At 38.3% G+C, this 17,737-nt stretch overlaps 2 protein-coding genes across 12 annotated transcripts in view; both read right to left on the bottom strand.

Moving 5' to 3' along the window:
* LOC100647243 (tyrosine-protein kinase Btk29A) overlaps positions 1–17,737 on the bottom strand; it is a 328,457-nt gene that overhangs the window by 84,756 nt on the left and 225,964 nt on the right. The gene's annotated exons all lie outside the window — the stretch shown is intronic.
* Positions 7,987–10,072, bottom strand: LOC100647596 (insulin-like growth factor-binding protein complex acid labile subunit). The gene has a single exon (XM_003402105.4). The coding sequence runs from the start codon at positions 9,110–9,112 to the stop codon at positions 8,081–8,083; it is 1,032 nt and encodes a 343-aa protein (XP_003402153.1). The 5' UTR covers positions 9,113–10,072; the 3' UTR covers positions 7,987–8,080.

Consider the following 17,737-nt stretch of genomic DNA (forward strand, 5'->3'; position numbering starts at 1 on the left):
TCTACTTGGGCGCGTTTTGTTCGACGATTAATTGAGCGCGATAATTGCACAGGGTGATCAAATGGAGTGACTGTGTAGTTGTCTGTTAACGTGGCTTGTCCGGCTTACTCGTATCGATTACTCGTACCACGTGTAATTCCATCGATGTTTCAATTTTTTATTGGCAATGATATATGGAAGTTTCTTTTCTGTTTCTAATATTTAAAATGAAGTAATCTTTTGAAATGTAGTTAAAGATTAGATTCAAATTTTTTGTTAGTTATGAGTCTTAGGATGCATTAATATTTTATAATATTATGGAATACAATGTAACTTGAAGATTCGATATCCGTTCATATTTTATTTCAACTATTTATACTCGAAACTATTTTATTTCATTGATACAGTTTAACATCGATGTCAAATGGTTTATTTATAACAATTACTATCCTTCTTTCTTTCGAATATACAAAATTCTGGGTTATAGAGGATTAAACTAAATTTTCCAGATTTGCAAGTGTGACATATTAGGGCATTGTAGATATAACAATGTTGATGAATATTGCAAGAATATTCAGTGAACACTTTAGTATCCTTGCGAGTTCAATCTTTTTCTTCGTTTAAGAATCGAAGTAAAAATAGGAAGATACCATAATAATACTAGAAGAATCAGCTTGATATTATTACTTGAATATATATATAATTATGGAATAATATATATTGAATACATATAACTGAATTGTTACTTTACATTTTACGCGTGCAATATATCTTTCACAACGGATTTTTATTTTTCTTCCGTAAATATAATACATAACTATTATTCCCGAATGTAATGCAATTATGGAATACATTTTCGAAAGCCTTTCTCCGGCGGGCAGAAAATATTTACAAATTAGGAGAATATTTCTTAAGCGAATAATATTTCAAAAAAGAAATTTTTCAAATCCAATAGCTTATTTTATCTGTCACGTTTATATCACCAACATACTGCCATCTTATAGAACATAATACTTCCGTTTAACGTATATCGTATTACCACTCTCGAGAGATCCCCTCTAAATCATGGCGCTTTTTTCCCTCGAGGTCGTTTCAACCTGAATTTTACATGTTTCAAGGGATTAAACAGCAAACGAAAGTTTCGGCTTGGCACAGAGGTTGCACACCTCAATATCTTCAGCGTCGTGAATTTTTCAGGAGAACTACCGAAGAACTTTAATTATAAAGGAGATAACGACAAGTGCCCGTGATATCGGTGCTTTCATAGAAAATTCTTACGAGAAGAGGGGAAAAGAAACAGGAAACCTGATATTTTGCTCGATGGAACAACATTTCAAGCGTTAAAACTGAGTAAAAATGAGATGTATTTCGCAATCGCGCATAGTTACGTAAGAAATGCTTAACTACGTGTATGCACACAAATACACATATATATTAGCGTAAAATATGAATGTGTATCGCGCCAATATGTTCCAAGTGCTAAAATCAGAGCACAGAGTCATTTGTTTGGAGAAATTGTAACGACCAAATATCGGTGAATTTGAATCTACCATAAAATACATATAATACACGATGCTTCGTTAATAACTGGCATCTTAATATCTTCGTACATATGCTTGAACGTATGAAAGACGATGAAAGGAAAAAGTTGGGTGGGAAGATTCTGTTCGTACATTTCTCCGAAGGGATTCGACAAAACGGAACGTCGTCTTTAACTCTTTAGATGGAACGATGCGTCAAGCTGAGATATATTCTTCGCTAGAATATTGCAACATTTTCTCGTGAAATTGTATTCAAATCTTCCGAGAAATGTTGGTTCGTCGAGACGTCGAGTTTCGATTGGCACGGCGAGGTGTTTGACGAATACTCGACGAACGTGCTTGAGAAAGTCTTGTAATTTAGTTAAGAATTAATTTGCTTCGCTTTAGTTTATCAGTCTTGCCCAATTATTTCTTTTTCTTCATATAATAGAAAATTGTAAGCAGAATACAATAATCTACTTGTATATAGTATGGCAACACAGTCACATTAATAATAATTTCTGTCTAAATATAACCGCGGGGACTCTTGAGAATGCACTGTTATCTCTAAAGAAGATTAGATGTAAGAGAAAATGATGGAGAACAAGGTGCTATGAACTAAGAAGTAAATCCTTAGCCAATTCTCCTTCACAATATAATGGAACGTTAAAAACGGAATTTCACAATATCATGTATAATAATTGAAAGAAAGATTGCAGATAAATAATCGTATTAACGCAAACGTAGCCTTTAATAAACTAAATTAAAAATACAACTTATTTGGATGACACATTGTCTTTCTCAGTTGCACGATTTGCTGTATATATTGACGCCATAGGTCCGATGTGTCGGATTGGAAATAGTAAACAGCGCCACAACCCTTCGTCCTCCTTCGTAGCCCCTGCTACGTTTCGAGTCGAAGTTTTGGACGTATTATCGTGGAGATTGAATCTGTGCAGATTATTCGGGCATCTTCGGCCGAAATGTGGCAACGGTGTCGCAGCATGTTCTCCATCACAAAAGCGCTCCGTACCATCGACCGCAAAGAAGGAAAGGAAACTGTTCGGATTTCTGTCCAGAGTTGTGTGTCTTCGCGTGTTTCATAACACAATTCGTGGCATGAGACAGGCACAGGAAATGATACGAAGGGAAAGAGACATATATATTTGAAACGACGAATGAAGACGCTCTCGAGCATCGCGACGCCAACTCCGCGAAATTACTACTACGCTTTATTATCGTTTTGTGAGAAACTGGATGCGCAAAATATTCGAGATGTTACTTGGACTGGTAGCTGTGATTCTTGAGAGAAATTCTTACTTTGGTGTATTATATTAATTAAAGTTACGAGTATCGATATCGACGAGAATGTGCATAGTGTCATAGTATACTTTCCAGTTATTTTTATCAGTTTCTTATTGTTATTTTTTTGTTATTTTTATTAGTGTCCTAAGATATGCCAAGGTTTCAGATTATCGGTGTAGAATATATTGTAGTTCTTTTTACTTTATTTTTATCCGCTTCTTGAGATTCAGTTGTAATCATTTCCTTCGTTAGCCAAAATCGGCCATTTGATTTAAGACCAAGATCTAATATCAACAAATTCATACGTATCAATTAAAGAATATGACAAAAATAGAAAAAAGATACATACGACGTTCTATCAACGACAGCAACTAATTATGGAAATAAGAAAAAACGGTATGGACAGGATTTTTAAAAAGTTATAGAGATTAAAATAACGCCATTGCGACTGGTCCAGACAACTGTTTAACTCGGCTAGTCAATACGGGCGGATGAAGCAATTGTCGTACGAGAGAGTGTCGAAGTGGAAGGACCATGCGTTATCATTATGATATCATTGCGTCTGATCCAATCTACTTAATATTGTAATGGCGGTGTAAGCTTGATTAAATCAGAGTTAGGACAAGCGAGACGAACCGGTTACAAGGTCGTCGAGTTTCTCACTAATTTCTCACACTGGAGAAAGTACGTATTTAACTGAAAATAGTACTGGAGCTCGATAATTGCAAATTTTTTACAGCATCTGGGATGCTTATGGAGTACGTAAAAATTTTTTAAATTACGTATTTGTGTACATTTTTGAGACGTCGATGGAAATTTTGGTTTTTTGGCAATTTTTGTTAGAAGCCATTCGAATTCTATGTATAAGCCATTTATGCTATTAGTTCCCAGCGTTTTTCTCGTAAACGATAAGCTTGAGGGAAAAAATGAAAGAGAAAAAAGACGAATGGTTCAAGATGAGCTACATATCCAGGATAATATTCTCGCATCGAGCAAGCAGAATAGAACAGATGCAAATTAAAGAACGAAGGAAGCTTGGAACAAAAGAAAAGAGGGTGATTTTTATTTCCTGTGTGAAACTCCCTTTTTATCCAACATTCATCTCGACAAGCAGAGGAATAATATAAAAGACAGTTTCTTAAGTGGCATCCTTAAATATACAACAACTCTATCGCCATTTTTATCTCATAAAATGTAAATTACATTTTACGCGACATCAACGGCTTATATTAGACGATATATTAAAAAACGAAAATTTTTAATCGAAACAAGGACTATTAAAGTAACTGAATACATTATCTTCTCCAATTCCACAAATTTGTTGATTCGAATTTTGTAACAACATGATATCCTCGTTGTTTCTAGATAGGACAATTTTACATGCATAAAAAGAAATACCTCGACAGTTATATATAGAAGAATAAAATTTAGTGAAAAAATTCCAAATAACGAGAAGTGGATATTATTGTGTCCTTGAATATAAATTTTGTTTTGGGTTACAAGGTCTAGAAACAAAAGAGCTATAAGTAGATTTCTATAGCTGTTTCTTGTAATCTTCAGCTACAGCTACACACCAAGGTTAACTTTTTAATAATGTCCTTTGCTACAATTATATGAACGTGCTCGCTATTCTTATTGTATTGTAAGAGTGTAATAGTGAGGATCAGCACACACTATACTTATACCTATACTTATTTCAATATATTTTTCTATTACTAATTCATCCACTCGTTGCTGTATCAGTGACCCTCAACATCTTGAACCAGATATTAACCTCTACATGATTTAGGAAGTTCCTAACTATTTCTCAGGTAATTTCGCTTTTTGTAATTGTCCTAATACTTACGAAAAAGTAAAGTACTCGTTATACAGCATATTTAATGGATAAAACAGATCTTTACATAGATCCCATTTCTTCAGTCGTAGTTATCAAAATCTAAGTGTTTATCAACATTCTAGCGATAATGATCGAAGATAAGACGAAACTGAATTCATAGTATCGGCCCGTCAAATTCAAGCGTCGTAGAAACGGCATTTCGTATACAGCAACCTAATAATTTCACGCTTCTCAAACGGTCTAACGCACGACCACGCTCGGTGTTCCTGTCACGTTCCACAGCTGTTCTCAGATGCGTGGTGAATGCGTTTTTGCCGCCACTGAATCGCCGTTGTAAATCAAACCCGAGGTGTTTCTGCCGCTCCCCCTGTCGTTCTAGGTACACCGTGTACCCAAGCAGCGACGGGACTCGCACAAGTATCTGTTTCTTGAAACGATACACACGAGTGTAATGTCGCGCGACCGCTCAAAAACCGCACTTTTACCGGCGCCACTTGTATTGATTCAATGGCCGCCTACTAACCGCTACGATTCTAACGCGAGTCCTTGTAATGAATATCGCGTCTCGTGCTAAAGATGACATGTCGTTGGAGCAGTTGACAAGTACAAACGAAGCTCATACGAACTTTTGTCTTGATACGAATGGATTTCTCAATCGTAATCGAGCAGCTTTCTGAGAAAGATAAGACGATAAGTATAAATCTACCTAATCTAAAATTAGCTACGTTTAGGATCCTAAAGAACCTTTACAAAATGAATGAATATTGTATAATAACTCAATCAGTTGAGTGGGAAATGTATGTAGTACACGTATGTATTGCATGTATGTGCATTTATTTCTTGAGAAAACTTTTCAAATAACGGCGAGAAGAATTAATATCAAAATTAATGTAACACAATTGGGAGTGAAACTTGTATGAAAGAAATCAGAATGGAAGCAATGAGGAAAGCAAGCCTCTAACCACATGTGAACAATTTTTACAAAATTTCTGTAAAACTTTATGAATTTAAATTAGTTGTTTTGACTAGTATATAGTTTCTAGCGTAAACTTTCTGCATAGTTGAGGTTATTTGCATTATTTGGGTAATTTTGAGAATGACTGGGCAAAGGATTGAATATTGAATTAGCAAACAGAGTTAGGATATTGAGATGGCTTCGTTAATCATTGTTGTTTAATTTAAGGAATTTTCCTTTCAGAATCTACAAACAATGCTTCATTGTTCATTGTTCTGGCGCTTTATAAATTCCCGGTATGTGTGTTATTTCTAAAGAATCGTGTGTCTATCGTGCAAGAAACGTTCAGTGAAATGTCAACCTTAGACGTGTACGTGGTACGAGTGTAGCCTGCTGAATGATTGATTCCATTGCGTCAAGATTGATCAGAGTTTATGTGCGAAGGTTGCAATCTTGACAAATTGCCTGTCCTTGATACGAAGGTAGCTACTGGCGTGAACTTTCTTCCAGATTTTTGCGACAAGCACTCACCAAAATTTTGTTACGTGTCACGTAAAGCAGAGAAGATCCAGATTGACGTTGATATCATTTGGAAATTCCCTTCTTACGTATCTCAGTTGTTTCTTTCTATTGCAACTAAATTTCAATACCTAACCTAATATTTCAATACTCCGGCGTATTTTTCCTTTTGTTTCTTTAAGTTCTAGCCAATTTTAGTGTTTTCCATACACACCTACATTTTAATACTTTTATACAAACTTTTATTTGCGGCATTGCACTTAGTTCAACATTTTGCAAACTACTTTTCTTTCCAAATAAACCCTATCCTCCATTTTCTTCTCTATGGAGGATTGCAAATATTTTCCTGTACAATTATTCTATTTGCTTAACTATACTGTATTTTTTAAACATGTGTACATGTTTTGTGTACATAATTGTACATTCTATTGAGTTGGCAACTAAGTGATGGCGGATTTTGCCAACCTAACCCCAACCTAACCTCACCTAATGACAAAATCCGCAATTACTTGGTTGCCAACCCAATATCAGAAGATGTAAATCCTGCATCTTCAAAATCCAGCACGAATGTTTTATGTACTAAAATATTCAAGGAAAAGTGGATGAAGGCTGAGAATACGAAGTTGGATCAATTTAGTAGAAAGTCGTTCTCGTCCAGCCATTAACTCTTGTCGACAGCCTTTTCCATTTCCACGTACTTTTCCATCTTGGATTTGGAATTTTTACAAGGCAGCGCTTCCACAGCTACTTCACTATTCTGATTCCAATATTTTTCTTGAAAGCTTCCTCCCATCTCATTATCTCTTCCTTTTCCTAACACAAGTACAATTTTTTCTTAATCTGCAACGCACGTGACACAAACGTATCTGTACGAAGCCCGGACCTTTAGATTTTAATGTAACGAACAGTAATCGCCTTGCAGTTTGTAATTTCGTATTTTTCTGTGATTCTACGGATTAACAAAAATAATAAGAAAAAAAATTCATTATTTTTGGAATACGCAGGAGATTTCGAAATTTGTAGGAAATGAAAGTTGTCTGAAAAATGTGGCGTCCATTTTGGCTGATAAAATAGTGACACTTTTTCTCGCGCGTATTTCACGTTGAGCAGCGTGCGCGTTTAAAACGCAACGCTTGACCCACGCGTGCTGCACTCTCTTGTTGCACGCTGATAACGCCAGAAAGAACAACGACCGACAGAAGTTTCCACTTATCTAATGTCGGCCAGCGAGATTAACGAGAATCGCGTACATCTGACACCACATAACACGAATTCCACTTAAAAACCGAGCAAATAAAAATAAGATTTCTTTGAACTGAAATGAATCTGGATTAGATAACTGAAAAAAATCGGCAATCGCATTTAACTTTGTTCTTGTCAGGTCTTAAGACGTTTCAGATGTTATAAGCATTTACATAGTTTCGCTGTCAATACTATACGTTATTTGATAGGTTTTAAAAATACACCATTGAATTTAAAATAATAGTAAGAATTTAGAATAATTCTCCAAACAATATCCTGAATTAAGCTTAATTTAATTCTTTTCTGACAGTGAGAAAATTTTGCTTCTTACTGCTTGGCAACTAAGTGATTGCGGATTTTGTCAATACCACCTAATGACAAAATCCGAAACCACTTAGTTTCCAACCTAATATTTTCAGCAATCCCTCATTAGGTTAAGTTTTACAAACATAATTTAATTGCAAACTAAATCAATTTAGACTTGAATTTTTCTTTCAGCTGTCTGAGAAGTTGTCAGACCTAGGACCCTATCAGAAAGTCAACACAATACAATATAATGGTATTGGTATTTTACTATAACAATAAGAATTGATGAAATAAAGCCAGGACAAAGACAAGTTGGTCATTGATTTAACATGTACAACGTCACACTTCTTTATTACACCGATCTCTACATTCTGCAAACTGCGTACAACACTCCGCATAGCAGAGAATAGCCTCGCCTTACGTATACAGAATAGTCAAACTGGTCAGTCCAAAGTCCTTTCTGTCTACGTCAGTTAATTTATTGTTCGCCAGGATTAAGGTTTTCAGCGCTGAAAGGCCTGCAAATGCACCAGATTGCACTACAGCGATCTTGTTATCAGAGAGATCCAACCTTTTCAAGTTGGACAGTCCATTGAACACTCCGGAGTCAACTCGGGTCAGCTGGTTCTTCCTCAGGTTCAATTGTTCCAACTGACTGAGATCTGAGAATGCTCCTGACTCGATACTTGCTATCTGATTGTGATCCAGGTTCAAAATCCTTAAACCAATCAGTCCTTTGAAATCGTTCTTGGACACGCTTGTCAATTCATTCTCTTCGAGAAAGAGGCCGTCCAACTTGTGCAATCCCCGCAGCACTCCTGGCTGAATTGAGGTTAGTTTATTGTTCTCCAAGTGAAGGCGGGTCAATTCTGGCATCTGGCTGAACGCTCCAGTGTCTATGCTGGTGATTTTATTGTCGTTTAACCAGAGGAACGTCAGCGACGAAGATAATCCTGAGAACGAGTCCTTGTTCACCGATTCGATGTCGTTGTGTCCCAAGTACAGCCACATCAAGTTGGACAGGTCAGCGAAAGTGTCTTTGGGTATCTCGCTGATCTTATTGAAGATCAGAGATAGCGAATGCAATTGCTTCAGCTCTGAGAACAGATTCGGTGACAGAGGTATAACGTTGCTGTCTAGGTCCAGCCGTTCCAGTTTTTCCAATCCTTTGAACGACTTCTTTTTCACCACGGAGATTTTGTTACCCAGACCGAAGCTCAGCTTCGTGGTCGTTAGATTTTTGAAGGTGTCTTCTCGAATAGCTAACAGGTTCAAGTCGTGAATCTGTAACGTTTCCTCGAATTCTTGTTGGCTGACGTCCATCAGGGTTCCCTTTTTGTCGCACACCTTGTACCCTTTTATCTGCCTGCAGGTCGGTTGTTCCTCCGATCGAACGATCGTGGAAAATAGTAAAACGATCGATAGAACGGACAGATACGATTTCAGCATTTTCAGATCGAGTTTTCACGCACCAGGTTAAGTTATTAACGGTCGGATCGTGACTGACCATCCGTTCTCAACTCTCGTATACATTGTTCGGTGCATAGCGTTCGCAGAGCCTCGATTAGATACAGGCCACGACCTCTGACACGATTATCTGACGAGAAGGGACACGCTTCTCGCGAAAATCTGACTTTCAACCTTATTTACGCATCCAATACCTTATCAACGTTACGATTTCGTCCCACTTCCGCGCATCTTGCCACCAGGCATCGTTTCTTCCACGCTACCATACGTTATCGCTTGTTTTCCAATGAAATTCTTTTCCACACTGCAGTTCACGAATTGTTAAGAATCGTTTGATTTTTCTGCCATCCACGGCTGACTCAGAAGTTGCATGAGAATATGAACAGGGTCCGTACGGCTGAATAATCTGGATAGCAAGCGATAAGCACTGTTGCAGGCTGATTGTGTAGCAAGATACTGTAAATAGGTGTCAAGCGGTGGAAGACTGATTGCATGAGGGAAAATGGTGTAAATATTAGAAGACGAGATGAAATCCTATATCATCCACTGTTTGGAATCAGAGACAAATCCTCTTGAATCCTGAACGGTCGACGATCAATTGCTGAATTGCAAGCGAATACAGATCAGATTCTAAAGATTAACTTCTAGTAGTGGATGTAACACCTAATTTGATGTAGTATCGCGGACAGATTGTCTAAGGAATATCAGCTGAACCATAAATAATGTTGCGAGAAGGTCTAAGTGCAGACAGCATAGACCTATCCTCAACCTAACTTCAACCTAACCCCAAAAGGGTGTGGAAACTTCAATGGGCCGAGTGGCCCATCAATGTGTCGTTGGTCCTTCAGTCGAATAGTTACGAGGAAGAAGGTCTACGTGACTGTCACGTTAAAGACACGGGAAGTGATGCAATTAAGAGAATCACTGGTCGTTCGAATGGGTTCGCGTAAATTGAAACGTGCAAAGTAAGACAAAATTCAGACTTTAGATGTACTGACAGAGTTTGTCATGTGAATCCAACAGAGTGACAGTTAAGAATGTTAGAACAGAGTGTCTGGAGAGCTGATTTTGGGAAGGTTTATGCACTATGGGTTTGGCTCTTATGGAGGGGGCGTTGCCGGGGCCCAAGGTCGCAGGCGGCCATGCTGTTATTGTTTTCTCACACTGCAACACTCTACGTTGTTGTTTCGATGGGCTGAGGATGTTCGTTAGATATTCTTGATTTTTTATTGCTAATTTATGGCTCTGTGACATGACCATTATCGCGTGGACGGTTACGGAACACGTACGTGGTGGGGCTGTGAGAAAAGACAAAGGGATGCTTGAGGGAGGAAGACGAATTACCAGGCAGTCATTAACTAAGAGTGGAGTTGCGAGGAGTGGAGAGTGGACTTGCCAAGTTGTTATGAGTTGTAAACTATTAACTGTGAGTTGTGAATTATCCATTTAGTTGTCTTAATTATACAACACTACTGTATTCAATTCATGTTAAACGATCATCGTTTCCTGTTTAATCCACTGTAAATAGATGCACCTATCAATAAACTTATGATTTAGGATAGAAATCATTGGAAACCCTAATTTCTAATATTTCTGAATAAATAAATCCTATGATGATAACACGAAATTCTTCGCTCGTGCCATCGATCAGATCGCCATTATAAAATTGAATGTATCGTCCACCGTTACAAGCCAGCTAATTCTTTAACGTTCTGATAATAATTCTCAAACCTCTTAATAATTTTTTAGCTTTACCCCATCTTCTGTAAGTGTCCTGTTCTTTACGAACAGTTAACGTACATAAGCAATTGATGAAGACCTTATGTGCACGCGTCAGAAATTTCTATAAAGTGCAAGTATTTGGTGCATGGATTTCAGCGTATCCCAGTTGCGTGCTGGTGCACTGAAACAAACCGGGGAGCTGCGAGAGGAAAAAAGAGGAAAACCCAGTTTCACGGGAAGTCGGGACACGACCGTGAACTTGCGTCAGTTTTTCCGACTACCGTCGACAAGAGGCCGGCCTTTTTTTCCACGACCTACTTCCCCCTCCCCCTGCCACAAGGCCATTCTTTAAAACGCGCCTTCTGCTTTTCCAGGCTAATTAAGCGATTCGAAACGGCTCTAATTATTCCGGCGACCGATCCACGTGATCTCGAGCGTTCGGATTGTTGGACGAGCAGTGGGAAGGTGGCAGGAATAAATCGTCTTTCGAGGAGCAATGGGAAGATAGGGCGAAAGAGCGCGAAGAAGTAGAGATAGAGAGTGGTGGGGGAAAGAGGAGAATGGTATGGCAGGGAGGGGATGAGGCGCGCGCGGAACAACGTTGCTCGTTGGATGGAAACGAGGGTCGATACTTCTGGCCGAGAAATATCGTCGATAAATTTCCGCTTGTCGCCGATACGTAGATGCCTCACTCGTGATATTTTGTTGCCGTGACGGTTTCTAATAAAACCGCGGCACCGAACTTTCCTCTGGGGAAGAACCAGGCTATCGATCCTGCGACTCGCGGAACGATCTTCCAAGATACTAAGGCGCTGTTGCAATTCGACACGAGAAAGTCTGATGAATTAAGACGGATATCGCGGTGGCCATCGATGACTCATCGATCTTCGACCGTTTAGCTGTTCGTGATGCGTCCAACGGCCAGATTTGTTTGTATTTGCTGAAAGAGAGGTCGGTGGAGAAGCATAGTTTATGATTGTTGGCTGTTGACGAGTAGGATCATTCTATTTTGGAAAACCAGACGAGTGTTTCTTTTTTTATTATTTAATTTGTATTTTACAATTTGTCCGCCTGCACATTTGGTAACTTTTTCTAGGTTAATTGCTGAATAAAGAAAAGTGGACGGTTAACCCCAGCGGGACACCATCTTCGAATTTGACTACTTTATTTGTTTAGTAAGGTCAGTGGGATATTTTCTTTTTAATCTTCTTTCTATGAGAATTTAGCTGATATTTTCGCTGTTCGGTGGAAATGTCAGGCAAGGTTGTAAATTCGTGGGTGTTCTTAAAGTAGCAGAACAAAAAGACATCACAAAGTTGATCGTCGATAGGTAGCCTGGGTGAAATTTCATTCTTGAAGAAGCAAATTTTTACTTTTTCCTGGAAAATCTTCTAAGAGGTTTCAATAATAATTGCAGTACTTTGAAAGATGTTTTTCTCACAGAAGTATGTACCATCTGATAGTAACTTTTTCTCAATATGATTTTGAGAAATACAATAGTCAAACTGGAAGATGGCATCCCGCTGTAGGAGGTAGCCATCTACTTTTTATTATTTAGCAATAAAGGCTAGCAAAATTGAGCGAATTGAGTTAAATTGTAAAGTACAAATTAAACAATAATAAAATTTAAGAAAATGTGATTTTCAACTTACGAATCACGTGTGTTTTAACAAACGTGGAAAAGTAAGAAGTCGTAGACCGACTGAATAATTGCGAAAACTTTCTGCTTCAATTTCTTTTTCGTATTGGGTAATTGGCTGTCCCGCGATGGACATTATTCTATCGTTTCTTTCTATTCAATTTCATACCTTTGTTTTCTGCAGTTTGATTTATAATCAGAAAAGAGGAAATGAACGTTCTATTTCATTACAGAAAGTCCACAGTTGTGGTTAGCTTTTTATCTCGGTTTCTTTGGAAGATGGGAAAAGAACGGTCGAGTCTGTTGACATATGTTACATGTCAGATTTCTGTCAGACCTGTAATTTCTCGCGATCGCGTTCCTTTGTGCCCCGAACGATTAACCTATTTCCGCTGGAGAACGTTCTTTATCAGAGGAGGTGCATGAGGATAATCGTTCAACGTTTCTACATCACGTCACGGGAAACTTGGAAAATGTAGAAGAAAATCTACGGAAACGAAGTTCCGAGAACTGCGAATTCCATAAAATTGTCTACGTTCTTTTGGAAAATATTATATTTGACAATTATCATTCTGAGCAAAGCTCGCGCAATACTCGGTTCAGTCTGAACAAAACGAAACTTTTCCGAGCAAAACGAAAGATAAAAAGAGTTTCGTTGAAGTGGAAAATTCCACGAGTCTGTGAAAATGTGGTCGTAAGATCTACGAAAGCGATTAAAGTTGTTCAGTTTTATGAAACAGGATAGCTAAAAAAAGGAAGAGGAAAAGGAATACATTTTTACAAGCTTTGCTTTTTCGTAAAATGTTACGTAAAATGTTAGCGCCTTTGAAATTCTAAATTCGCCACTTATCACGTCCGTGACACCTTTTTTGGCATCGAGTCGATCACCCGGACGATGGCAGCAGCGATTTTCAAGGCTGGCGCACCTCCTATCGACAAACTTTCTACAAGGAATCGGTGAAAAGCCGAGAAGAAGGATCCTCCTTCCTCTCGGCCGCGAGGTCGTCGAACGACGCGACGACGCGACACCAGCGCCCCACCACTCGCTCGCCTGCTGCACACAAACGCGCGAAAGAGGAAGTGGCACTGTGAAACGTATTACGAGCCGCGTTTCACACCTGTTTTATATATAGAAATACGTGTAACTATTTCTGCTGCTAGCTGTCTTACATAATAAGATAGGCCGCGAATGTTAATGCAGCTGTGGGAAATTTAAAGGTACGTAATATGTAAAAATGTATGAAAGCGTAGCACTCGTTACAAAATTTCATGCGCCAGACGAATTTATGCTTAGGTTCTACATTTTCACTTACGTTTAGAAAAATATGAATTTCCATAAACATTTGTTCTTCAAACCCCGTTACACGTGGCAACGAGTATAAAATATAATTTAAGGGATCGCGATACGCTACGTCCTGTCACTAATATCATGTCGACAAATTTACAAATCTGATTCCGTGGAAAGAATTCTTTTTTCTTTTAAGTTAACAAATCACTACAACCTTAAGCGAATAAAAAGGAAAAAAGATAGAAGGACAAAACGGTGATACGAACTCTGTGACAGCGATTGGGGTTAGGTTGAGGTTACGTTAAGTATAAAGAATGGAAGGAAGGTTTCGCGCAAATATACAATTCGTTCAATTTGACAAAACGTTCAGTTCTAAACTATTGTTGGTTGGCAACTAAGCAGTTACTTAGTTGCCAACTTAATATTTTAGTGTAACGGTTCGAACGCTAACGAACTTACAGAGATGCAGGGACGCGACGCGGTGACCCAAACACGCGTACGTAATAAAGGAACAATAAACTGTTTGCCAGGCGTCGAACACCTGACGCTTTTTGCAGATAGATAACGAGGCAATCGCGCGACCTTGCGTTGCAAACGATATTCGCAAGGCTACGCACGCTCATTATGTGCCCTTCGTGTACGAAAATTCACGAATCGAACGCGGCAATATACTGGAGGTCGGACGAGCTTCCGCTTGTCCATGCGTCGTCGACCATCCGACGAATTTCAATGAATCGCGGACGGAAATGTAAAAAATGGCGATCGTTATCTCTGAAAACACAACCTATTGATCCTTTTTTTATTCTTCTTTTACGCGAATGAAGATGTGTTTTTCTTTTCTTGTATCGTTTAGCCAAATCTGATTTATCTTTTATTTAAGACTTTATTTTCTAACGAAATCTCAACTCCTTTCGCGAATGATTTTCTGGCTAATTTATTTTATCAATTATTCCCAATAGCAACGTATTTGTATATGAAACAGGATACCGTACAGTTTAAATGTATTTATTGCTTGATTAATTAATAACCTGTCATTTGATACAACGTTCTGGAAGCTATATACAATTGCCAAAAAATTTAACAGTCGTCTTAGTTGCAAGCCCCTCGATTTTAAAAAATATATTCTGCACAGCAAAGAGTGGTTTTTTTTCTTTACTACGCATGCCTTTTTTCTCGCTTCCAGACCGCAGACATTTTGATTATCCTGTTAGAAATAAGTGTGCTTACATAATAGTCGGCAGTTGTATCGCTGATGATGGAAACAAAGTGGCGGCGCAACAATTATGCCGTGACAGACAATTATTGACTATGGCATTCGCTACACGCCTTCCATCGTTTTCTAAGCGTTTAATGCCGTGTTTCTATAAATCGTGCCTGGTTTCGGTGATTTTGTAATCGTCTACGCGGAAACGTTCATCGCAATTGGTAACGAACGATATATCTCGGGTGTTTCGTTCGAAACGAGCGGCTCTTCTTCTCGCGGCACGACTTTCACTTTTTTTACTCGCTTTTCTTCGCTCTAGACTTGTCCTTCTACCACTTTCATATCTTACACGGTTAAAAACCTGGAAAGTTTAATCATTTCGATCTACGGAATTTTAGAAAGTTGGCTTCTTTTCGTTGGCTATGTCGATACGCAGATATTGTTCTTAAATGTCGGCTACATTGGAACATTGGCGGAAAATGGAGACGAGATTAAGTACATTTTGGAAGCTTTTAAAAAGTATTAGGTTGGCAACTAATACCACCTAGTGACAAAATCCGCTATCGCTTATTTGCAGATCACCTAACCTCAACCTAACCTCAATACGTAGAAAGCAGCAGAAAGGAAGAAACTTAAAAACTTTGTCGACAACGAACCAGAATCTAACTTGTGGATATTTCAAAACACTCAATTATATGATATTTGCCAGACGACTAATTATATCTTAAATACATTTCAAAGTTGGTACTCTATCAACATCACTAAGCGAATGAAACTTCTAACCCTAAAAATTATCTACCAGCGTTTACCATACGATACATGTCAGCCTTAATTTAATTAAAACACCTTCTCTTTCGCACAGTTATATTATTAACCGTTACATTGTTATTTCACTCTTCACTGTTTGCTCGTATTTCCTTTCTTCTTTTTATTTCAGTTAAACATCCTGTGGTTATTCCATTAAACGTTAAAGCTCAATCAGCTCGTCCATCATTTTCCACGATTAAACAGGAATATCAATTAATACCCGATCCAGGATATTACACGTGTCCGTAAACAGAAATATCGTATGCACTTTGCGTACAAAGAAACCGTCGACGTTTCTCCACTTCTGGTTATATTCAACCGCCTCGGGCACACGGTATACGAGTCGTATAAAACGAATAAACAGAGGGAACGGAAATTAGTAATGATAAAAACGCATAGCAGAACGATGCTTCGTGTTTTTATTACGGCGAACCAGTCGATTGGAAGCGTTTAAAAGAACGTATTAATGAACGATGGAATAAATTCCGGGAACTGTTTGGTTTTAATATATCTCAAATCTGCAAGCGCTGCTTTTAGGAAAATCAATTTTAGCGAAAATGTAAACATGATTGGTACAGCGAGCAGTAGAAAAATATTAACACAGGTTAGGTTTTCCTATAAAACGTACAATTTTTTTCGTAATACATATACTTCGGAGTAAAAAATTTCAACGTTTCGTAATTTATTAGTTTGAACAGCTGTATAATCACACGTACACAACACGTACACAGCCGATCGTATTTTCAAGGAAATTTCATATTTCATTACAATTTCTCTTCCAACCGCTTATCATCATAAATCGTAATTAATTCTTAATAATTAGTTGTTTGAAATTAATCGAGTTCGAAGCTCGTTACGGGTTTCAGTTACCGTTTGACTCGTTCCTTTGGAAGTAACTACACGTTAGTACGTTAGATATGGAGAATGGTGGATGCATTAGAATGAAGAGTACGGGACAGAATGGCGCTCTTGACATTAGGCGTGGCAAGAAAGTTGCGATTCCGTTCTCGTAAGAGCGCACGGTATCGTGACGCTAATGTGTTGGGTTGTAGTTGCTTCGTGCCGTGGAAATTATCGTAGCGGTCGCATAAACAGTTTGTTTTAGTCGTAATGGCGTTTGTATGCATCGCAGCTATCTTTCAAGACTTTAGTTTCAACGAACGATAGATTAGGATTTCAATTAGAATTTCTCTCTCGTTTCAACAGGAAGCAGGACCGTTAACGTCTCTGACGAATCGAAAAGAAAAATCATACAGACGATTAATTTGTAATATTCTCATCAAGTTTAAGAAATTTTCGAACGATAAAGGAACGCGATTAAACTGAAATGATCCGCAACAGCGTCGAATTACGAAAGGTAATCGAATGAAACTTTGTATATTTTATATTCAGCGAGAACCAATCACAGGAAACATCCACACGAAATCAAATCTGCCATCTGAAAAAAATTGCGTCGAACAATACAGAAAATTACCGAAGAATCCACGTTTTCTACCAATTGCACAATCTACCGTGTTTTGACCTTTCCATACGATCCCTCTCTCCGCTTATTTCTCGACTACAATCGCTCGTGCGCGTTACATAAAATTCAATAATTACTCAATGATTGGAATCGAATTCGAATTCGATATACGTATCTGTATTCGATCGTTTCTATCGATCGCGATATCACGTGTCCGTTCTGCAGGCGTCGAAAACAAGAAAGTTGTGTGCTCTCATGCGCGTCTCATGGTGTCTGTGTGACCTTTCGTGTTTTGCGTAACCGATATTCCAATATGAATACAATCGAACGAGGCGCGTGGATGCTTTCGACCGAGATAAACCGAAGAACAGCGAAAAAACGCGACGAAGAAACCGTTCGAGCATCTGGTCGATCTTTCCTACAACCCTCGATTCAATTTTACGTAACCTACAGAAATTTTTGAAGATTACGATTCATATCGATTT

Source organism: Bombus terrestris, chromosome 18 (genome assembly GCF_910591885.1).
Source record: "Bombus terrestris chromosome 18, iyBomTerr1.2, whole genome shotgun sequence".
In the NCBI taxonomy this organism is placed as follows: Eukaryota; Metazoa; Arthropoda; class Insecta; order Hymenoptera; family Apidae; genus Bombus; species Bombus terrestris.